Below are 24,276 nucleotides of genomic sequence, written 5' to 3'. Positions count from 1 at the left end.
TAGCCTATTTAGAAGTTAATTATTGTGGTGGCCTCTAAACTTCATTAAGAATTACTCCTCTGGTTACAACCCCCATCTGACAGTCAGTCCTTTCTGCAGCCCCCAGCCCCTAGCCCCAGCCCCAGCCCCTAGCCCCAGCCCCTAACCCCCAGCCCCTAACCCCCAGCCCCCAGCCCCCAGCCCCTAGCCCCAGCCCATAGCCCCAGCCCAAGCCCCTAACCCCCAGCCCCTAACCCCCAGCCCCTAACCCCCAACCCCCAGCCCCCAGCCCCCAGCCCCTAGCCCCAGCCCCTAGCCCCAGCCCCTAACCCCCAGCCCCCAGCCCCAGCCCCCAGCCCCCTACCACGACTGCCTTAATAAGCCTCCCTGCTCTCCTCTTCGCCTGCTGTTTGCACACCAAAGACAGGGATGGAGAGATTGGTAATGGCCAGTGTGGGAAATGCAACAGTTAACATGATGGCATTACTGTGTGATGCAAACAAGCATCCTTCTGCCCAGATAAGCAGCGCCCAGCACCCCCTCCCTCCCTCCAGTCTTCCCCACTATCCTCCACTTCCAACCTGACACCAATAACCTGTCTGATTGTACTATTAAAGCTAATGCAGGGGCCTGGCTTTGAATCTGACTGAGGCCATTTCTTACACATCTCCCCCCCTCTCCTCCCCCCTCCTCTCCTCTCCTCCCCTCTCCTCGCCTTTCCTCGCCTCTCCTCCTCCCTCCTCTCCTCTCCCCTCCCTCTCCTCTCCTCCCCTCTCCCCCCTCTACTCTAACCGCCCATTCTGAAGCCCCGCCCTCGCCGGCGTCCTACCTGAAGTGCATGGCGTTGGATAGGGGTGTGTCCCCAAAGCGGTCCCTGGCGTGGACGGAGGCACCCTGGCCGAGGAGGTACTTCACCACCTCCAGGTGGCCCTCGCAGGCTGCCACGTGCAGCGGGGTGCGCCCATCGTAGTCCGCCAGACCCAGGTGACTGCCCTGCGACGAGGAGGGGCAGGAGTTCACTCATACCAACTGCCATTTCTATTTTAAAACATCATCATTTCCTGTCGAGGTAACTACTGAAAATGGTTTTCTTAGTTTGAATGGGAAACACAGTTCATAGGGTTAGGGTTAGTTTATCATTCGATCTAAAACAGCTTTCCATCAGCCATCTTGACTAAGTCTGCTGGTATAATTGGCATGACTAGCATGACTAGCATGACTAGCATGACTGGCATGACTAGCATGACTAGCATGCACTCAACTGACCGGTTCATCCTGCAAAGGTTCTAGTCTGCTGGGAGAATCATCGTCCTGCACCTGTTCACCTCCTAAGGTTTGTTTTGCAGCTGAGATGTTGTGGTATGTGTTTGCTGATGTCAGACTTGTGACACTTTGTTCCTCAGGAGCAGACCCCATCAGGCCGTTGACACGCTACAGTTACGCTTCTGACGTCCGTGTTATCAACACAGGTTCAAACATGACTTCAACTTTGCCCCAGAGCAAACACAGGCTCTGTGTGTGTGAACTCTGTCCCAGAGCAAACACCGGGTCTGTGTGTGAGTGTGTGTGTGTGTGTAAGTGTGTGGTCAACAACAAGAGCATGTTCAGTCTTCCCTTCTCCTGCTGACTTAGAGGAAGAGCTTGATTTAGCGGCGGTGGCTCAGTGTTGGTTGGAACTTGCTCACCATTTCTCGGATGGCCTTCAAGGCGTCGATATCTCCGATCTTGGAGGCAGCGCAGGCCAACGGGGGGGTGAGGGCGTCACGGATGGCTTCCAGCTCCTGGAGACAAGGCCAGCAGGCCAGAGGATTGTGTGAGCTCGGATTCTGAGAGGGCTGTGCTTTGAACCATACAGAAAATCTACAGAAACCTTTTTAAAACATTTAGAATATGTGACAAACATGTAATGCGGTGAAAACTTCTCGTTTTGGTAACAACAAAAGAACCAGATGACCTGATTAACCAGTTTGAAGGAAGTTGAACGAGAGCTTGATTGTGTGTGTGTGCGCGTGTGCGAGTGTGTGAGTTTGTCAAAGTGTGTGTGAGAGTGTGTGTGTGTGACCAGACGCCTCACCTCCTTGCAGCTAATGCTGAGCGTGTTGGCGATGACCTGGATGAAGCGACTGTCACTCATGGAGAGCTTGGCCCCTGCCAGGTCAGCACTCATCTCCCCTCGCAGGTTCTGCTTCATCATCTGCACACACACACACGGGTCAAGCATGAAACAGCGTTGGACCCCAGGTGTCTGGTCTTCTCTCCGTGCCGGCTCTGTTCATGCCAAAAACTGTCCGGGTGCCAAAAACTGTCCTACCTGACGTCACAATGCCGTTCCGATGCAAGGACATGTCCGTCGCTATGCCAACCTTAAATTCCTGAGATAGCTATTCGTGCTAGCGGGAAACTGTCCTGGTTGCTAGGTAGGCAGTTTTGTATTTAGGCCTAAACCAATTTAGCCTACTCTACGATTTGAAGTTTTCATTAGTTCGATAGCTAGTGCTAGCTAGCTAGCTTATTTCGATGAAAAATAACTCCACCTCACCTTCTTCTTGTCCTCCAGGCTGAGCTCGGTCCGGGCCAGCACGTAGGACAGCTTGCAGAGGGCCGCCTCGGGGGTCATGTCACGACCCGGGATCACCCCTGCGTCAATCAGGACCTGAGGGAGCAGCGTGTTCATACACACACACATATACATATGTATGTACACACACACAAAAAGATCAACGCACACATATTATTGGTGTAACAAACTATACACTCCGCTCACGAATCAAGTATTCACGATATACGTAAGGGATAATGTATAGAATGCCAGTCATTATCAGGAATATAAACCCCGACAAGGCGAACAGCAAACAGACGCAAACTCTGAAGGGGCTTTTATTCCCGATAATGACTAATGACCGGCGTTCTATACATACACTGCATACTTCTATGATTTTTTTTTTTAAATAACATAATTATTCATAAGTATGCAGTGGCAAAGACATCTCTGACGTTGATAAGAAACCAAACATTATTAAAAAATAAATACAAACATTTGATTAAAAAATAATCAAGACCATAACTTGCTACATTTTCAACCGATTTTTAAACGGTTTGGTTTGTTAGCAACATCAGAGATGTAGCTATGCCACTGTAGAAATGCGTATTTCAGTTTCAGCCAAACTCATTTTGGCCTGCTAGGCTACTGCCAGAGCGTATATTAGACATTCTCTGCTACTGCCCAGTTGAAGCTGTAAGTGTATATTCTAAAAGAAGATTGCCATGACTCTACTATACATATTGTTACATTTTTGTACAGCAATGTATTGTACCACAATATATTGTTACACCCCTAACAGATACAGTATGTACACACACACACACACATACACACACATACAGGGGTCCTGGTTGTCCCGTACCTTGCCGGTGGCGTAGGTTGGGTTTACGGTGCCCCTCAGACACTGGGTGCAGTTCATGATGATGACGCCGCGATCGGTGGCCTTCTTCAGCTCCGCCAGCAGGTCTGGGCGGTCACTGGGGGCGTTTCCGCTGCCGTAGGTCTCCAGGACAGCGCCTTCTAGGGGCGGCTGGAGGAAGGCGATCACCTACAGCCAATCACAGCCAGCATTACTGCCCACACCACACACTAGTCACACCCAATCCTGCTGAAGTGGCTGAGTTCAGCTGAGACGACAGCTAGGCGGAGAGAGTACTGTACTGAGCTAGAGTTCAGTTTGACAACCATCCTAACCCTTACCAGCCCTACACACCCTACACTCGACCACCCTGATGCCCATCTGGTGCCCCCTGTCCTGGCCCCTGTGTCTCAGGGTGGCAGACTGGCACTGGGAGCCCCCAGCACCCCCACCAGCCCTGGCATCAAGTGTTCAGAGCCAACCTTTCTCTGCTCAGACACAGCCTGCTAAAATATGGGAAGAGGGAGGGGGGTGTATTTCAGCTTGGAGGATCATGTTTTTGGGTGTGATAAGCTACAGTACAGTTTTTGGAACTAGACATTCTGGCCAACGACACACAGATTTCCAATAAAGCCAAGAGAAAGCAGAAACAGCTCAAGGCAGATGAGGGATTTATGTGTTATCATAAACCCAGTTAGGGGTATGACAGCATCCTGGACAGGGGCACCACACTGTAACAGTAAACCCCCTCCGCTTCTCCCTGTCTGCTGAAGGGAAGGCAGAGTGTCAAGCCTGGGTCTTTAGTGGGTGATTGGTCATGCTCCATAACGCCGTCGCATGGTCGCTGGGCTGGGTGCTGCTGGCAGCATGGATCCCATCCCAGCTGTACCTAGTCTGACCAGGGCCCTTAGAATCATCTTCAGCCGGGAAGCACTCACAGTCTGGGTGGTGAGGCTGGGGAACAGCCTGAGGAGACCCACATTGCAGTTGAGCTTTGTGCTGACCCGGAAGCACTCAATTGTGGTGGGCCAGAACACCGTGTCCCAGTTTACTGCGGATGAGACAAGGTTGGGCAACACATCACACACCAGAAACCTGGAGGACTGAGTTAAATCTGAGTCGTGGGACGCTGGGCGTCAGAACCGTAGAGCCGACCCACGGCTCTCCTTGTTTACCTTTGATGTCCACTTCCGCGTCAGCCAGAGGACCCAGGTTGGGAGAGCAGAAGGCACTGAATCTTCCGGCGTCCACCTTGGTGCTGCGGTTCCCTCGGTAGAGCTTGTTATTGAAGTAAAGACACACCTGGGAAGGCAAGCAGTCAAAAAACACAACAAAAATTCAATGTGACAGCAATATTCCTTTCAACATTGTCACACTGACATAACTTGAGGTTAGGGTTAGGGTTAACCCTTGCTGAATGTTAGGATTGGAAACACACTCACAATCGCTCACACACACACACACTCAGCCCCCCCCCCCCCTCCACACACACACACACACACACACAGCATGACAGGCGTCGCCACTCACCTCAGGAATAAAAAACTGACCAGCGATTATCAGCGCCCCCATGAGGTTCCCTCTGCCGTCGTTCCTGTTCTGGTAGATCGGCACCTGAAACCACCATCGCAAAGTCCGAAAGCCATAAACATCATTAATTCATGAATAACTAAACACACATTGAGTCAACAGAAACATTTATCCTAAGATACCCAGCACAGGAAACTGAACCCGCAACGTCTTGATTTGCAGCCGATTATCTCTAACCACTAAGCTACTGTCTGTCGTATCTCTCCTCCAGTCTCATCTTTACTGTGTTGGCAGGGTGTTGGCAGGGTGGGGGCAGTGTGGGGGCAGGGTGGTGGAGGGGTGGGGGCAGGGTGGGGGCAGTGTGGGGGCAGGGTGGTGGGTGGAGGTGCTCTGGTGCAGGAGGCAGGTTACCTGGGAGCCGGTGAGGATCACAGGCTTGCCCTGGTGCTCGCACATGAAGGACAGAGCTGACGACGTGTACGCCATGGTGTCGGTCCCGTGGAGGACCACGAAGCCGTGGTACTTCTCGTAGTATTTCTACCCCAGAGACATGGAGACAGTGAAGCACATAGACACAATGAGGACACACAGAGAACCATCTGTTTTGTGCTACATCTATAGATTCTGTGAAGACGGAATGTTTTGAAAGTTGGTCAGGTAGGTTCTTGCAAAGGTTGCAAGTGTGAGGGAGAGACAAGTTGTGGTGAGTGTTTCGGCTGAAGTACCTCGATGTCCTTTCCGATCTTGACCCAGTCTTTCGGGGTCATGTTAGACGAGTCCAGCAAGGGATTGTACTCTAAGATGCAGTAGACAATCCTTGTGTTGTTTTCAAACATTCTGAACAGGAAAGAAGTTGACCATGAATTTAAATCATGTTAAAGCTTTCAGCTCAGCAAGACACAGCACACACACAGACCTCCAACCGTGCATGTGAGTGAATGAAACACACGCGTGAGAACAATTAGGGTTGGTTAGGCAAATTAGCTGATTACATCTGTGGAAAAAGGAAACCACGAGATCAGGGACATTATTGTCTTTGTTTTGTTTTTGTTCCCTTTACACACACACACAGATTCTGGAGGTTTCAGACCTGGTTGTGTTTAAATGTAAAACGGCGAGGGGATCACGTGTGGAAAAACAGAGAGGCCCGAGCCTAGCCTAGTTTATGAAGCGAGACAAAGTCTATTTGCTTCGGCCTTCTGTTTCAACAGCAGGGTGCCAGAACCTGTTTTCAGAGCATGGAAGGAGAATGATGGAGGTCTGATAAGACAGGAGCCAGGATTAGCTCATGTTATGGGGGATGGACAGCCCTTCAAAGTTGGACCAATTCTCCATCAAGCAGCGAGGCTGTATGGAGTTTCTATTGTTGCCCGTTTTTTTGTGTGTGTGTGTGTGTAGTGTGTGTGTATCAGGGGGCGGGGAGACAACCAAATAACCGTGTCTCTATCAAACAGGGCCCAGTTCAGGTGTCGCAGACACCCTGCGTAGCGGTGGTTGTTCTCATTAGACAGGGCCAGCTCACCCTGGACTCACATGCATATTAATGCTCCCCTTAAGAAGAGTTTAAGTTAGCTGCTGAGCTGTCTCCGGCTGCCCTGCTAACAAGAGATCGCGCCCGGCTAAGCAGCTATGAAAAGATTCCCCTTTTAATCTCTCTTCTTAAGACGTGAGATGAGACCCTCCAGCCCCCCAAATTACCATAGGGGAGCCCCCAAACCTGGAGGCGAGGCTGAATGGAACAGCGGGGGGAGAAAGGGTTAAGGCGAGCCCTCCGTTGCGGAGCCAGGCCTCTACAGACACTCTCCTAATTAGCTCAGACTCCACACACAAACCTCCAACATATGTTGTTGATCATCTTAACGCCATAGTGCCGCTAGAAACAATATTTAAATCGCCAATTATTCATTTATCTCCTGGTGTATCTGGCAGGGGGGCGCAGGGAGTTGATTGGGGATGCAGGGCTAGTAGCTTGCTGATGAGGGAGACGCAGGGAGGGAGGTCAGGGGGGGACTGAAGGCTTGTCTTCCTGCGTCTCCTAACTACAGCTTTTCAATAAATCAATAAACCAGATCCCTCCTCTGCATAATGGAGAATCTCAGCAACGTTACAATTTTAGTCAAGTGAGATTTCCCCACATGGAGTGTCCCTCTCTATGCAGAGCAGTTAGTCAACATGCAGCTCATGCCAACGCTATCCGAGGAATACAAACGCAACACACAAAATAAACCAATGCTCTCACATGCTAATGCAAGCAATCGTTAGGCTACTATGTGAGCAAGACAAGGTTATTTAAATTGCACAACTGCAAAAGAAAAGAAACGAGATGACATCTCGTTCAAAATCCTGTGGGACCGTGGCGATGAGAGTGATGGGCGTGGCTTGAGATGTGACACATGGCAGCCATCCAAGAAGATAACTACTAGGAGGCATGACACACACACACGCACACACACGCACACAAGCAGTATCTACAATGGGCTGTGTGTTTGAGGGGATCCTTCTTATCTCAAACCTTTAAACCAACAGCACTGGATCGCTCCCCTGCCCCCTTCCTGCACCACTACCCTGCCCCCTCCCTGCACCACTACCCTGCCCCCTCCCTGCACCACTACCCTGCCCCCTCCCTGCACCACTACCCTGAATGACAGACAGACAGGCCCCCACTAGGCAGGACAGACACAGACTTGTTAGCAGGCTCAAACCCAATGCAGGCAGACAGACAGACAAGCAAACAGGCAGATAGACAGGCAGACAGGCAGACAGGCAAACAGGCAGACAGACAGGCAGGCAGGCAGACAGACAGGCCCACACTAGGCAGGACAGACACAGACTTGTTAGCAGGCTCAAACCCAATGCAGGCAGACAGGTTTAGAGGGGCGTGTTCACCTGTCAGGCAAAGGGGGTTGTGAACACGACCTAGGCTGAACTGTATAAAAATGTTACAGCAAACTGGTTCTCGCCATCACTATCAAGAAAAAGATGGTTAAAATACTCATTATGTTACATGTCGTAGAAGTGTGTGGGGGGGGGGGGGTGAGACAGGGGTGAGACAGGGCACTTACGGCAGGACCAACGTGCTCTCTGGAAATTCTGTGCGATCGTACAGTTTAGTCTTCTGGGCGTAGTCTTCATCATGAAACATGATGAGCTTCTTGAGGTTCTTCACCAAAGCATTAGGTTCCGGAACTAGAACTGAGGGGTTAGATACACAGACAGGTCAGGCTGAGAGCAGATCAAACAGCTACACTGATGGCACACAGGTACTTGTAAACCTGAAAGTGGGGGCGTCGCACATTTTTCCCAGCATGTGAAGGGAAAGTCAAATGAAACAATAGAATGTGGAAAACAATTTAAGGTGTCCTTCCTGTTCAGCAGTGCCTCATCTCTTGATTTCACCTTGATTTATACTAGTGACCCTAGCGGTTAACTGAGGCATGGCATTTTAATGTCAGATCAAGCTGGTCTTCTCTGTTTTTTTGATGATTTAGGGATCAAGTTCAAGTATTTTATTGTCAGATACACAGAACAACACAGGGTCAGACTGGGCACTGAAATTCTTAGACAAGACAACGCAAAGCAACCTGGTTTAACATAACATTTAAGTACAAAGAACATAGATTACATCTATGATAAGCAAAAATATAGTAAACCTCCTAGTATGCAATATATAGTTAATGCAAGCGTACAATTTTTGCTGCATGTAATTTTTATGTTTTAGTAAAAATAAGATGATCGGTAGGCCTATCATTTAGAAACTTTCTTTCGTTTTGTTAATTTTTTTTCCGGGATTATCAACCTAAATTAATGCACTGACTAATAAAGTAAATTGTCAAAACTCAAACTTTAGATATAACTGGGGCACAGCAGATTTATACCAGGGCACGTGCCCCAGTAAAAAGGGTCTAAAGACGCAGCTCATCTGTATATTCATGAGAGTACCATAAAATGAGAAAACCTAGCATTTCATTCTCGGGCTATTTCACAGGATCTATCAGGGGGCATAGAACAGCACCCGGGCCATTTTCAGCCCAACCAATGTTACATACCCTATTCGGAGACCTTAAGGAAAAGTGTGAAATACCCCCAAAACCCAGTCAATCACCCCTTTAAACTCCACATACCGCCATTCTTCATAATCATTCCAATGGTTCCTCCGGTGTAGATGACAAAAACCCACAGTTCTTCACAGCAGTTCGCGCCATCCATTAACTTTATTTTCCGGCCGAGTTGTGGCACACTGCCTCGAGGTGAATTAGTCTCAGAATGAAATACATCCTTCTGGTCACGCTGGCTGGAATCTGAAAACGACAAGGCTCTAGCGAGCGAGGTCATGCCAATATCTGAGGTGGGATTCGAAGCAGCCCTTAGCATTTCCGCCATGATTACTTTCTAGTTTAAACAAGCTACACCGTTGAGAGCGTTCTCAGTGACAGATCAACTAAGATGCTGCCGATATGTATTTTTTCATACTGTACTTTGTATTCCCTTTTATTGGGACTCTGAATACTGTTGTGTAACATATCTTTATGTGCAGAAGGGTAACACCCTCAAGATGTTCCTTAATTCCAAGGAACATCTCCAAGCTTATCGTTATTTAGCAATACCATCTGCCGATATGTATTTTTTCATACTGTACTTTGTATTCCCTTTTATTGGGACTCTGAATACTGTTGTGTAACATATCTTTATGTGCAGAAGGGTAACACCCTCAAGATGTTCCTTAATTCCAAGGAACATCTCCAAGCTTATCGTTATTTAGCAATACCATGTATGAAAAAGAGATGTGAAAGCCATTGTGTTGAAACCAGTTCCAATTTGATGACACAGTACAGTTTTTACTGTGTTTTCTCCTCATACTTACACTGTTTTGGCCAAACGCTAGACTTTTGACCCAAACTCAAACACTGTAGTCAAAACCATATTATCTGTTGTATAGCTAAACCAAACTTTGCATTCAAAATACACAAAGCCCTCAAATAAAATCAACCTTCTGAATACCCTAAACACACTGCTGGGAAGAATTGAAAACACTATAAAAAAGGTTTTCATGAGCCATTGACTATAACGTGTCCCTGAATTTTAGACATGTTCCACCTCGTGAGTTTGACATGATGTAAAGCATAAAAATCACAAATATATACTGCAATTGTCCTTCTTACAGGCTGTTGATTTTCTATTAACATTATAAAGCAATTGTATTTTGAGAGAGTCAAGTGGCTGAGCGGGTAGAGCATCAGGCTAGTAATCTGAAGGTTGCCAGTTCGATTCCCGGCCAGTACACATGACGTTGTGTCCTTGGGCAAGGCACTTCACCCTACTTGCCCCGGGGAGAATGTCCCTGTACTTACTGTAAGTCGCTCTGGATAAGAGCGTCTGCTAAATGACTAAATGTAATGTAAATGTAATGTAAATGTAGCTCTCGTTACTGTAGTGGTCACAGTATACAAATAGTAGGCTAGTACTGTTAGTCAACAACACAAATTAATTAGGCTACTGCAAATTGTAATTTGGGGAATACATTTTCAGAAAACAATGAAATAAACTAATCGATAGTGTGGTAGCCTAAATATTGAGATGATAGTGGGCTCGAGTTAGCCTATACAGAGTTAAATCAGATCAGTTTTTTTAGTCAACATGTTTGGCACAGATCATCTTGGCACTGGACCCCTGGCCCCCCAGAAATATAACATGTAATGTATCAGTGTTAAGTAATGTATTCCTCAAGATTATAATTATGAGCTGAACACGTTATTTTACTAATAAATAATCAAATAAAACAAGTTTGTGATGGTGGACTCAGACCTTACTGAGTGTGTATACATATGTGTATATACCGTATTTCTTCGAATAAACGCTGCAACGTTTATTAAATAACGTTCATTTTTGGTGCAGCGTTTATTCGAAGGCAGCTGACGTGTTAAAATGAAGAGGACAATTCGGAGCATGTGAGTGAGAATGATACGGTCGGACATATGAATTTCGACACCAGTGGCTCGAAGAATAAACCAAACCCAGTCTCATACTTCTGCGCATCTATGACACAGCTTTACACTTCTATTTTGCGTGCCATATATAGGCCTACGCCAAATCCCTGTTTTACGTGCAGTTTGTAGGTTAATTCATCCCATTCATTTTTATCAACAGAAAATGTATCTCTATCACAAGCAGAACGCCATCAACTCTTTATAGATGATACGTCATCATTCGGACTCTTTACCGAACTATTACGGAGATTCACAATCTCGAAGTTTCCAAATGTATACTGTTGGGGTCTCGAAAGTGGTTCTTAGTGAAGCAAGAATTAACAGGCTTGGAGTCAGGAGATTGATTGCAAAGGTCTTGTCTTTATTTGTGCCAGGTAGATTGGAAATCACGCGCAGAGCTTCTCTAGCCAGAGAAGTCTCTCATACGCCGAGCCTCCCTAGCCAGGGAGGTCCGACATGCATTCAATAGACAAGAACTTTTATACAGTCTTTCTACGTCACACAAATATGTTTGGCAGTTATCAGACACCACACAGTTTGTTCAAGATAAACAGATGTACTCCCTCACTTGGCTGTCCTTAGACAACCCGTGGTCCCTCTTGCACAACCCGTGGTCCCACTCGAGCAACATTTCCCTATCAGGTCATCCTGACCTGACTTCCTCTCTGGAAAGAACATTCTAATGGGAGGGGGAGAATGACTCTCCCAGCTCACTCTTCTCCTCATTATCGAGCATGGGACCCAAACAGCCTCCTCTCTCACCTAATTCCTTACATGGGGATAAACAAGTCTTCTTTCCTGGCCTAGTTCCCTACGTGGGCTATTTCCTCTCCTCATCTAACCCCTGTCCTAGTTGACTCCTTTCTTGAGGTCACCTTACACCAGAAATCCCCCGACAATACTTTTTTATACTTGTGGGGTATATTTCATCTCAAACACCTTCAAATAACAAACATCAATTATTATTTACCACCACCATCACCAAGCAGCATTCTTGTAAATAAATATAAGAAAAAATATATAGGGTGAGTTCAGGTAATGTGGGACATCAGATAAAGTGGGACAGTTAAGCATTTTGATGATTTAATATGTGCAAAACCGACATCCAATCACCAGAACTGATCTTGACTTGTAAATACAACACTTCTCGTCACTATGCAGTGGTTTTTATTTGTCTGACATCATCTGAGTGTGCTTGATCTGGCTTGACAGGAGGTCCGTACAGAAAAAACGCATCGAAGGTTCAGCGGCATATGACATTCTATTTTTCAATGATAAGGCTGGCAAAGGAATTTAAATTAAGTTATAATGCTTGGAAAGGACAAGCGCTTGGACCAGCAGCTGGGTGAAGTGCACAGACAGGTATCTCCTGATCTTCCGGATGTTAGAGTGTGAATATACACGACCGGGAGACTGCAGCAATGTGGGCCGTGAGGGAGAGCTCATCATCCATGGTGACCTCAAGGTTCCTGGCAGAGGACGAAGGGGTCACCGTCGCAGATCCCAGGGTGATTGAGAGATCGTGGGAGATGGAGGGTTTGGCCGGGATGATGAGAAGTTCTGTTTTGGCGAGGTTCAGCTGGAGGTGGTGCTTGGTCATCCAGGCGGAGATGTCTGTGAGGCAGGCCTCAATCCTAGCTGAGATCCCCGGATCGGTTGGGGGGAACGACAGGTAGAGCTGCGTGTCATCAGCGTAGCAGTGGTAGGAGAAGCCATGGGGGGTGATGATTGGTCCAATTGAGGTGGTGTACAGGGAGAAGAGGAGGGGTCCAAGGACGGAGCCCTGTGGAACACCAGTGGAGAGCTGGCGAGGGCCTGACAGTTTGCCTCCCCATGAGACCTGGCAGGATCTTCCCGACAGGTAGGATGAGATCCACTGGAGTGCAGTGCCAGTGATGCCCATCTCAGAAAGTCTGGAGAGCAGGATCTGGTGGTTAACCGTATCAAACGCTGCAGAGAGGTCCAGGCAGCAGAATGATGACGGATGACCTGGAAGCCGCTCTGGCAGACTGGAGGGCAGTGGTGACTGAAAGGAGGGCTGTCTCTGTGGAGTGGCCAGTCTTGAAGCCCGATTGGTTGGGGTCAAGCAGGTTGTTCTGAGAGAGACAGTTTGACAATTGGTTAGATACAGCACGTTCAATTGTTTTTTAAAAGAAGGGTAATAGTGATACCGATCTGTAGTTCTGGAGGACGGCAGGTTTAAGGGAGGGTTTTTTTAGTAGAGGGGTAACTTTGGCCTGTTTGAAGGCAGAGGGAAAGGTGCCGGAGGTAAGAGAGGAGTTTAGGACATGGAGAAGAAAAGTTATGATGGAGGGGGAGATGGGTTGAAAGAGAGAGGAGGGGATAGGATCAAGGGGACAGGATGTGGGGCGATGAGAGAGAATGAGGTCAGAGATCTGCCTTGGACAGGGGAGAGAAATAATTTAGACATTTAGTTGGGTCAGTCATGGAGGGTAAGAGGGTAGGAAAGGTGGATTTAGGGAACCGACTGCTAATGTCGGCGACTTTTTTCTCAAAGAAAAAGGAGAAGTCGTCTGCTGTTAGGGTGGAGGGAGGGGGTGAGGGAGGTGGGTTAAGAAGGGTGGAGAAGGTAGAAAAACTTTGTGGGGGTTTGAAGCAGAGTAAGAGTAAATAAGAGTTAATTTTGTTCAGGAAGTAGAGGGTTTTAGCACCAGTTATGTGAGAAGAGGGGGATTTAAGGAGGGAGTGATACTTATCAAGGTCCAGACCATCTTTGGACTTGCGCCATCTTCTCTCAGCTGCCCGAAGGGTGGACCGTTCTTCACGAATAACATCCGTAAGCCACGGGCAGGAGGGAGAAGATCGTGCAGGCCTGGTTGACAGGGAACAGAGGGAGTAAAGTGATGCAGTTAAAGTGGTTAACAAGGTGTTGGTGGCAGTGTTAGTGGGGTGGGACGAAAACTCCTCAATGGGAGGGATGGAGGATGTTCCAATAGAGGAGAAATGGGAGGGAGGTTGCGCTGGAAAGTTACAAGGAGAGGGGACGCATTCTTCAGGTAAAGTGGGACATCTAGTAATGCTGGTTTTATGCTATAAAAGTAATTTAATTCAACAGTTCTCACATTTTTAATACCAATGCATCACACTGCACTGAAGTTCCCAACTAAATAACAACTTTCACTGTCATCGAACCAGCAATTTCAGACGTGTAAGCGTGTCCACTAACGCTAGTCCAATGAAATGCTAACGCATCGTGACTAGCACATAGACTGCAGATCACTAAGGTTTACATCAGTAACACTTTATGCCTATTGCAGGGCTCTCGAGTTTTGAAGAAAGGGAAGAGACATTTCGGTTGGGCGCTGCGGCATATTGAATATATTATAAATAGTTTTTCCACGTGAGAAATACAATGTGTGGCGGGAGTGCATGACAAAAGAGGTTGTGGTCAGACTTAAACAGGAAGCTCTGCTTGTGTCATTTTGCTCATGCCCTAAATATGGAGTGCTAAAACTGAGGTCATTTCACTAGAAACTGACTGAAACCAGAAATTACACAAATTTTAATGTACCGTCTGGCAGTCTGACATTTCAGTTCCTCTTTTTAAGGTCAAAACCATATTACTCAAGCAGTCAAGAGGAAATTTGCCTTAGAAATCTGCAGTCATGCAACAGCACAACAACTCAAGCTCAAGCGTGGCTGCCATCCCTGTGGCAAACCAGGTGAGCAGCGTAGTACTGGGGCTGTGCTTTCTTTTTGGCATACCTGGGAACATAATGGTTGTGGTGGTGATACTCCGCAACTTCAAAAAGGACAACTTCACCCTGCAGCTGATGCTGAATCTGGCTGCATCTGATATACTTGGCCTCATAACTTTGCCACTATGGATCCATTACTTTCTCGTTGGCTGGACCTTCAGTCAGGCTTTCTGCAAATTACTGACTGTTTTTATCCATATTTGCGTCTATTCCAGTGTGATGACTGTTACGCTGATGAGTGTCCAGAGGTATATTGCAGTGCTGTATTCGCAGCAGTGGGCAAAACTAGGAGGGAAAGGTGAGAAGGCTCTCCTGTTCTCTCTGTGGCTGCTAGCATGCATCCTATCCATCCCGACTGCCGTCCTTTCTGACGTTAGGAAGGAGGGAGCGCTGTTTTATTGTACGAGGGTGTTTACCTCAGATGGACAAAGAGCTGCAATCTACATATTGGAGACTCTTCTGGGGTTTGTTGCTCCTTTTGCCATTCTGGTCACATCCTACTGTTGTCTCCACAGGAAGGTCCATGAGACTGCCTTTTTCAGCAGCAAAAGACTGACCAAACTGGTCACCAATATCTTAGTGACGTTTTTCGTCCTCTGGATTCCATTTCATGTTCTCAACATTATCAGTGTTGTGGGCATTGCCTTGAAATCGTCTCATCCAGGTGCATCTAAACAATTACTTGACTTCAATACTGTAACTCAAAATTTTGTTGAAAGCTTCCTTTTCATCAACAGCTGTGTGAACCCTTTCCTTTATGCTTTTGCATCTCAAAGCCTGCGTCAAAGCACAGAAGACTGACATCAGATGGAGGTCTCTATCCAAAGCAGTGCTCCATAATGTTGTCTAAGATCTTGCTCTGCCGGGCTGCAGTCCTCAAAACAATAGCTGCCATGTGTCCCTATGCACCCAACTACAGACTAGAAGCCAAGAAAACAAGGCCATGCCTTCATTTTATGGTATGTGGTCATGGGAAGAGCAGGCAAACACACCTGTCATTCCCTCTACCTGCCCCACACAATGCATCTAGTTCGGGACGGACTATTGTGCAAAATGTAAGAAAAGCTTTCACAGCATGAATTCGCCAACTATATTGCCAAAACTGGTGTTCCGTTAGCATGCTAGCATGCCTTTATCAGTACCAACTGTTGTTCTTGATGCAAAATTATTGGATGCCAGTACATAGTTAGCTCTCTAAGCTTTTATTAGTAACAACTGTCATCCTGCCGGTGTGGATCTACTTCCTGCTCTCTGGTTGGGTTTTTGGTCCAGCTCTCTGCAAGTTCCTCTTCTTCATCGTCTACACCAGTCTGTACGCTTGTATGCTGACAGTGATTCTAATGAGTGTTCAGAGGTTCCTAATGATTCTTTATCCCGTTTTCTGGGCCAAACTGGGCAGAGCAGGTCAGACAGACAGGGGTAGTAGTATTGATAATGCACTGACGACATAGGGGTAGTAGTATTGATCATGCGCTGAAGAGAGAGAGGTATTGATTACGAACTGTTGTGGTGTAAATGTTGGGGTGGCGCATTCAAATCAATCAAACTTTTTGCACAATTCTTAGGAGCCGATGAAATGGCTTGGCAGGCCGCATCTAGGGGCCAGAGTTTGAGACCCCTGCTTTAGAGCAAAAACAATGGTCACAGGGGCATGGACAAACTCCCTGTTAATCGGCTAGGTTGAGATATGCAAAGAAGGGGGGGGGGGGGGGGGGAGGCGAAACGATCAGGAACAGAAAAAATCATACATGTAATATGATGAGCATGCTAGCATACATGTGGTAAAGGTACACAGCATACATGTGGTAAAGGTACATATTACATAGAAACACAACATGGTTTGGATAACGTGGGGAGAGAGAGCATTAAAAGTATTGTAGAACAGCTTAGTGGGTATACAGTGCGCTCGTAAGGTTATCATTAGAAAGAAGTAGAGTAATGGAACAGAAAACTATGTTAATGGTGGCAATTATTTACATCGCAGGTAAATTCTAGCACAGATTATGGGGTAGAATAAGTGCATGACAGTGTCAGGGCTTTAAAGTTTTGAAGACAGGCAAGAGTGACATCCCCCCCCCCCCCCCCCCCCCCGGGGGGTGAAAATTAATTAATTAATTGCTTTTTACTGGACATCTTTGAAAGACAGATGCAATGATTAATGCATCTATGGCCAGGATACAATTATAAAATATGACATGATTTTAGGCACTTAGGAATGCTTGGCTGGACCTGATGTTAGTTTCTTTCAGGATCACAATGACTCTTATTGACAGACTTGTTGCTTTTGTTGGTTAGTTATAACGGATTTAAACTTTTGTACTCGCTGTGAAATATTTTACCGTTGATTGTTCTTCTACAGGTACACTCTTGCACTTTTTGAGTTTCATGTTGTTTAATTGTAACTTGTTTAACTGCATGCTCTTATGGTTCTTCCCTTTGGCACTTTTCTTCACAATTTTTGTTTTTCACAATGTATGCTTCATGTTTTAGCTGCTTGCAATGTTTGGGGCTACCTCGTTGTTATTATCAGTGACCTATGCTCTTTTGTAAAGCTCTCTTGGAAGTCGGTTTGGATAAAAGCATCTGCTAAATGCATAAATGTAAATGATTTTCAAAGTAACCTGTAACATCGACTATGCAATACACTTAAATGTATTTAGTGCTAATAAAATTATTACGCCTATTTGGAAAGAGATTATTATAATATGACAATATGTCAGTCAACGTGTGATAACGAAAGTATGACTTGGCCTATTATATGTAACAGACAAAGTGTTGCAAGCTACATCAGAGATAGAGGGACTATGTTCGTCCCGCACTGTGTTCGAACCTGCCACCTCTGACATCACAAGCACCACCACTACCAACTACGCCAACGAAAAGCTAGCAAACTATCGATGCGGGTGACCTGATACCTGATGAGTGAGTTATGAACTACTTCTGGTGCTATTTTCTGATTTTGGCTATTGTATATACCCTTTCTTTTTTTTGATTGGCTGATAAGTGGCAGGCTCGACTAAGAACTGCAGGGGAGACGTGCTTGATTCCTGCCGGTTCCATAGTGACAGTGGCGCGGCCAGAGGAATTTTAGTTGGGTGCTGCGGCATATAAAATATATTATAAATATTTTTTTTTTGCGTGAGAAATCCAATGTGTGGCGGGAGGGCATGACAAAAGACCGAAATGAGTGACTGTCACGCTCAATGCGTGACACTTGAGAGCCCTGCTATTGTATAAGTCAGACCCCACAACTAAATGAATCTTGCCACACCCTTGCACCTAGAATTGTTGTATATAAACTAATTATTATTATATTAGCAGACTAGGCTGACAGACGATGACTGTCCCACTTTACCAGACAAGCTGTCCCACATTACCTGAAAAGAGAGAGGGGGACATGTTATGTTTGAAAGTGTGTAGCTTCTAAAATATTGTGTATTCCCATTTCATTCCAACATGAAAATGTTCCTAAACCCTAAAACGATTTACAGAAACACCACTGGGGTGAGTTAACAGTTATTTTGTGAGTCTACTGGAGCTGTCAGGCCAAATAGTGTCCTAGGGCCAAATAGTGTCCTACCTGACGTCACAATGCCGTTCCGAAGCAAGAACGCGTCCGTCGCTATGCCGACCTTAAATTCCTGAGATATTTACACGTGCAAGCAGGAAACTTGATGTTGAATAAGTGAATTCTTTTGACGAAAACAATTAGACAGCTAGCACTAGCTATCAAACGAGTGAAAACTTTAAATAGTAGAGTAGAATAAACTGGTTTACATAAGCCTAAATACAAAACTTCCTACCTAGTAACCAGTATAGCAACCATGACAGTTTCCTGCAAGCACGCGTAAATATCTCAGGAATCTAAGGTCGGCATAGCAACGGACGCGTCCTTGCTTCGGAACGGCATTGTGACGTCAGGTAGGACACTATTTGGCCCTAGGACACTATTTGGCCTGACAGAGCCTCTACCAAAAAGTGTCCCACATGATCTGAAATCACCTTAACACACACAGGCATCAGGCTGTATACAGGCCCAGTTCTTGCCAGCTCTGGAAGGCTATTCTGGCATATATCTGGAGTTGGCAACTATGTTGATAAATTATCCAGATTTTTATCCAGAAATTAAACCAGTTCCAGTTATGAAGCAATAAACCAAAAGAGGGTGTAGTATTTGTCTTTGATACATCACTCCCCAAGCCATGTCATGGTTCCATGGAAAAGGGGAAGTTCTCGTGTGAAGCCATTTCCCTTGGTTTCGATGTGCCTTAAACTACTGGATGGCCTCGATGGCATCACTTCAGAACATGTGTCTCTAAAAAACTGTTCCATGGAAAGGGGAAGTTCTGGTGTGAAGCCCTTGTTATCAATGTGTCTTTAAGATGGATTCCATTAAAGTTAAGCATTAAAGTTAAGCAGTCGAGCTGACATCCAACGTTGTAGCAACATTGCCAGTAAGTTTCTGCAACATTGTGTGTCTGCTGGAGAATTAACTTACCCGAGTATCGGAATCAGAATGGGTTTTATTCGCCATGAAAGTTTGCACAGACAAGGAATTTGCTTTGGCAAGAAGGTGCAAGCATTAAACATATAGGAATCTAAAATGTAAGTGTGTCCCATAACCTGCTTTCTGGAATAACCCCCAGGTCAGTTAGACAAAGGCATGCAAACAAATAGAGACATACATACGCTGATGTATCGGGCACTCACTCACATACTAATAATCTTTTCCTGTCACCTCAGATATACTCTCAGACCAGGATCTTGAAACCATCGTCAGAGTAACTGGCTGTGCGGAGAGAGTCAGGCCTCCATCTTGTTGTACCACCCCCAACATCAACAAGTATTGCACAGCCACAAGTGTCTGCAACAACCATTAGAGGCATGCAACTTGTACGAACTCTGGTGTGATTGCTCTGTTCATTTAACAAGTGTGAACACTGCCATCTGAATCTTGGTGCGTACCAAACAACCGTACCGACAGCGCCTCAATAGTGGGTCTTGGCTTCCAAACAAACCATGAAAGCTGTCCAATCAGGTTGTGAACTTGTTTGTATGCCTTGTGTTTAGGTTCAGTGTTAAAAATGTCAGTGTGAGCACTAAGCAAACCAGGACTAAATGAATCAGGACTAAATGAATCAGGATTAAATGAATCAGGACTAAATGAACCAGGACTAAATGAATCATTTTCTTTTTTGGTCCGAACTAAGAGAACCAGAAAAACTGAACTTCAAATGTGAACACAACCTATAGAACTCTTGTTAGAGCGACTGCAGTATATGGATATATACACAGGAATAAGTTTTGTTTTATTTTGTATTGATGTGTTATACCATGACCTCTGACCTGGCATGTTGATTGGATAAACACGACTGTATAAATGCTTGCGCGCAATCCTTGAGCGCTCTCTTCTTACATACTAACTGAATATTGTGTAATTAGCTCTGTTCATTTTACTGCGTTAGCAAATAAAGTGGAAAATATCAAAGATTATACACCTGTTTCGGAGTATAATACCTTCATTGTAGATAGACGACAGTAAAGCAACCACATTATCTTTTTTGGGGACTTCAAAAGCTAAACAAATATAATCATTTTCATCCATTTATGGGTACCAAGAAATGTGTGTGGTTAGGCTGTTGTGAAATATGAAGGTATTTTTTTTTTGTATAAGGATGTTTCTTTGAACCTTGGCCACTGAAACCTCTCTGCACATTTTAAAAACCTTTCCTGCAGAGTTTATAAAGTTAAGTTTCTAAATGTTCCTAGTTTTCCAGGAAGAACCCTTTCTTCGGAGCCTCCAACACCACCTTCACAGGCCTGCTACCTGCCCAGTATGACGATGGCGTCTCTGAGCCTATAGGATGGGACTGAAATAAGAGGCTTAACAACTTTGTGTTTCCTCTGGTATGACTGCAGAAGAGGAACTTAAAAATTAAAGCAAAATATCACCTTAAATGTCACAAACTGGTAATTAATACACCTGGGGGAAAATTTTGAGTTTTTTCTCTAGCGTTTGTTGTCAGGTCAGGGAGGTCTCAAACCTCATTGTGAACACAGCGGTTGAGGGCGTGGTGAGCGATCAAGAGTTCACCCATCTCGTGACCCTGTTTGGCCAGTGGAATGACAATAATATACAATATTCAATATAGTACAGTAAACCTCTAAAAACACATAATACACATAATAGCTAGTCGTTGCTGCCCTCTGGTGTTTGGAAGGGGGGGGGGGGGGTACTGCATTTCGCATTATGACCATGTGAAATCATACAAATGTCACAAATGAAATGACATAGGCTATATGATCATTTATTTATTATACCTTAACAAAATTGCAAAATGCAAATGTAAACAAATCTTTGTTGTGCTATTTAGTCCAGTCCTTCTGTGGCTTTCAACTGCCTAAGAGTGTGCAGCCCAGCATATCTTAGAACTTGTGATTTATGAATATAAGTGACCGTGTTCCATTATTTCATCCAAAAAACAGCATTCAAACTCATGTTCTTTCATTTCCTTTATTGATCATGTTACAAAAGAAAATTGTGTTATACAATCTACACGATTACACTCACAATCATGTTTGAATATTCTGATTCTGATTCTGATATGACACATTTCTGCATAGACAAATTAGAATGAAAACATGATGCCAGATTAAAATTACAGCATCACAAACTTCTTGAACTCTCTTGTCAGCAGTTTTCTGCTCTGATAGTCCTCCAGGTTCTCCACACTTCATTTTTGCTGAATAACAACAGAAGACGAAAAGATTTAATGCTGAGAGAAAAAGGTCTTTCGTCAACATACCAAGCGTAACTATTGGCATTCCGGTCATGATAAATTAAAGGCAAACTGTCATTTAAAAATAAGTAAGAATTTTAATAATCATTTACAAACAGTACATATACGTATTTTGATATTTATAAAAATGTTAGCCTATATTTTATAAAAATGTTAGCCTATATTTTAGTTTTCATTGGTTTGGCGGCCCACCTGTATTACCCTAGCGGACCACTAGTAGGCCACGGCCTACAGGTTTGGAATTGCTGATATAGACCTTCTGTTCTATTCCTAATTATGTGTCAATGCTTTCCAGATCTAAACAAAACCTCTGGCAAATCATCAGTAGTGTATACTTGTTTCTTTATTGCAGTTTATGCTAGACATTGTTTGGAGAAATCCTTTGCTTCATCTCTCATCTCAGAAATGTTTTGAATGTTTGTAAAGAAAATGAAAACATTCTTTATTGACTGTTTCTATAATCAAAGACAGTTCAAGGAGGCTAGTGAATGAAACACAGTTAGTAAAACATTAATGGTGGGCTGCTCATTGTGTCTTCTACACAGTGGTTGTAGTCATCTGAACTCAGCTGTAAGTATCTCATGGCCAAAAGTCTATCATTGTCCCTTTCTTGCATCACAACAACTAACCCTAACCTACTTGTATAGCCCCCCAGCAACATCAGATCTGGCAGGCTTTCAGACCCGAGTTTAAAGCTCCTTATGTCTTTACGGGATTTTTCTTCATTGATTTATTGTAGTTTTATTGTTTATTGTTTAGTGTATGCATATCAGTCATCTGATAGGTTAGCAGGGATTCAGTTCTGCTTTGTTGTCTGGAAATCCAGAGTGCTGTAAATAAAGTTCATCAAGAGATCACATGACCAGAAACATGCGCCTTGCCTAGTGTATTGTGTGACATCATGAGAGAGACCACTTTGGAGACCAAGAGAGACAGGGAGACCAAATCTTTGCTCTTCCTCCTTGTGTAGAAGCAACCAGGGACGGACTGGGAGAAAAGATAGGCCCTGGACTTGGATCCAGACTGGCCCACCAGAACCAGCCACCACAGCTGCCCTGCCAATGCATGCCCTTTCTGTGTTTGATGGAAGCGGAGTTCCAGATTTAATACAAGCGTGCGCAGCGAGCGAGCAAACATTTTTGGCCTTTGTTGGTCATGTTGGAGCGCAAAATAGTTTTGGGAGCTTCATGTAAAATAAACATAGCCGTTTTTCAATTGGTAAAACCTTGTCTAGTGAAGGTGATGTCTTTTTGTCTCAATTTTTCAGCCCCAACCTTACGTTTCTTAGCTTGGATTTCCATAGTTTTATAGTCTCTGCTATCTAGCTTTCGATCTGTCAGTGTCAGTGTCGTGTGTAAATGTGCAAGTGTCTCTGAAGTCCCATGCCTTGACGACACAATGAAGCAAAAGTTTTGGTCCAGAGTGCGCGTCGCTCTGCGCTCGGGGGAGGGTGATCCAGTCTAACAGGGGAGGGGTTGAAGTAACGAAAACTGTTTTTTTTGCCAGTGGAAAATAAAGATTTTCTTGATGAAACTGGGAAAAATGCTGTACTCTAACTTAGTAACTTTTGTAGGAAACATTAAAAGTGTCCTAACGTTAGGAACTCTTGTGTTAGGAATATAATAGGCTAGAATATAATTGTTCAGAAAAGAATACTCCCGTGTTTTGACTTTCCTTTTTCTTACACTCTTGGACAGAATGGGGTCAATTCTCACCTGCAAGTCCAGCAAACCATAATTTTACAATTTCACAACCCGATATTGAAAATAAATATTGTAGTCTCTGTAAAAGCGGAGCTGATTACATGACGGTCTTATTTTCATAGAGCCATAAAAACATATTTGAAGCTGAAAACTAGAATTAAGCTTGTCATTATTACACTAAAACAGAAATATTTATATGTCCAATATAAGGTCAGGGTCCCTAATTTCCATATAGTATATAATTAAAGAAACCGCTCATGCAACTTTTGTATAGTTGAGTGCAGCGCATATATTCGATTATAAAAATTGTCAATGGAGACAAAACGGCCATTAGAGGCATGCTAAACTCTTGCCTTTGCATAGCGTGAATATCCACTAGTTGACGGAAGCCAACAAGAAATAAAATACCCGTTTCTCTTTAGAGAGGACGTTGGAATGAGACCAAGACAAAGCATCGGCTTCCAATGAAGTTGTTACGTTGATCAGCGCAACGGATAGTGGAGCTGTTCTTGGTCCTGAAAGAAGGACTTCAGGTTGATAGGCTACCGCGTGCACGGGAAGAATCCGTGAGCTAGGTACCGACCTAGTCATCAGTGGATTTGTTCTGGGCTAGGTCCGTTCAGGAAAAACTGTTTTGTGTTTTGGGACATTTACTTAAATGCAAAGAAAACCTTCAAATGTGCCTGTTATACCGGCTATGGGGTATTTTGAAGTCCTTACCCTTGCTTTCCTCCGTAGAAGGTGACTGGTAAATCCAAATATGATGTCGGAGTCTACGAAGAATGTTCCCAGATCAATCAAACTGGGGCTCGGCTTTCCGTCTCCAGAGGATCCAGAGGAGTTTGGTAAAGCCATTAGGGAAATGTTAGTTTATTTCCACGCCCTAGGTTACCGAGTTGGCATCTATTAGATTTTTACTGCCATAACAATGAAATATTAGACCCCGAAACATCGGACGAGTTAAATCCAAAAGGTGTTCCGTACATCCAGCTACGAACTCACTGTTTGCCTACGGCCACAGCGCTCAAAGAGCAACATTTGAGGGTGTGCGTAAAAATAATCTCCCCTGTAGTCAACAGTCCAACAGGACAATAAACTAATACAATCCATTAGTAATCCACACGATTTATATCCATTGGGATAGTTTTGTACCCATCCTT

At 44.9% G+C, this 24,276-nt stretch overlaps 1 protein-coding gene and 1 long non-coding RNA gene across 4 annotated transcripts; one reads left to right on the top strand and one right to left on the bottom strand.

Annotated features, from left to right (window-relative positions):
• Positions 1-801: 801 nt before the first annotated feature.
• Positions 802-9,418, bottom strand: LOC124486901 (L-asparaginase-like). 3 transcript variants are annotated; one of them, XM_047048782.1, is made up of 12 exons: positions 9,032-9,418; positions 7,973-8,102; positions 5,636-5,747; positions 5,322-5,447; positions 4,911-4,994; positions 4,556-4,682; positions 4,319-4,431; positions 3,384-3,569; positions 2,519-2,632; positions 2,054-2,173; positions 1,665-1,760; positions 802-972 (listed from the first exon to the last, which is right to left on the bottom strand). In XM_047048782.1, exons 1-12 carry the CDS (start codon positions 9,288-9,290, stop codon positions 805-807), a joined length of 1,635 nt encoding a protein of 544 aa, XP_046904738.1. In that variant the 5' UTR covers positions 9,291-9,418; the 3' UTR covers positions 802-804. The 3 variants fall into 3 exon arrangements, with proteins under 3 accessions (XP_046904738.1, XP_046904746.1, XP_046904752.1); XM_047048790.1 differs by lacking the exon at positions 9,032-9,418 and adding an exon at positions 7,797-7,875 and having other exon boundaries at positions 7,973-8,064; XM_047048796.1 differs by lacking the exon at positions 7,973-8,102.
• Positions 9,419-14,165: 4,747 nt separating this feature from the next.
• Positions 14,166-16,710, top strand: LOC124487968. Its single transcript, XR_006958572.1, has 2 exons — positions 14,166-14,577; positions 14,829-16,710. It is a non-coding gene; the product is annotated as an uncharacterized LOC124487968 (long non-coding RNA).
• Positions 16,711-24,276: the final 7,566 nt, after the last annotated feature.

This window comes from Hypomesus transpacificus, chromosome 3 (genome assembly GCF_021917145.1).
Source record: "Hypomesus transpacificus isolate Combined female chromosome 3, fHypTra1, whole genome shotgun sequence".
Taxonomy (NCBI): Eukaryota; Metazoa; Chordata; class Actinopteri; order Osmeriformes; family Osmeridae; genus Hypomesus; species Hypomesus transpacificus.
This window is presented reverse-complemented; position numbering and strand designations above follow the sequence as displayed.

What these genes read in the sequence shown, in the direction of transcription:
- LOC124486901 (XM_047048782.1), bottom strand. Translation starts at nt 9,290, where the DNA reads ATGGCGGAAATGCTAAGGGCTGCTTCGAATCCCACCTCAGATATTGGC. An exon ending in AGATCGGAAAGGACATCGAG is followed by an intron (nt 5,448 to 5,635) that starts GTACTTCAGCCG and finishes TCTCTGGGGTAG; the next exon opens with AAATACTACGAGAAGTACCA. An exon ending in TGAAGGCCATCCGAGAAATG is followed by an intron (nt 973 to 1,664) that starts GTGAGCAAGTTC and finishes TCCTCGTCGCAG; the next exon opens with GGCAGTCACCTGGGTCTGGC.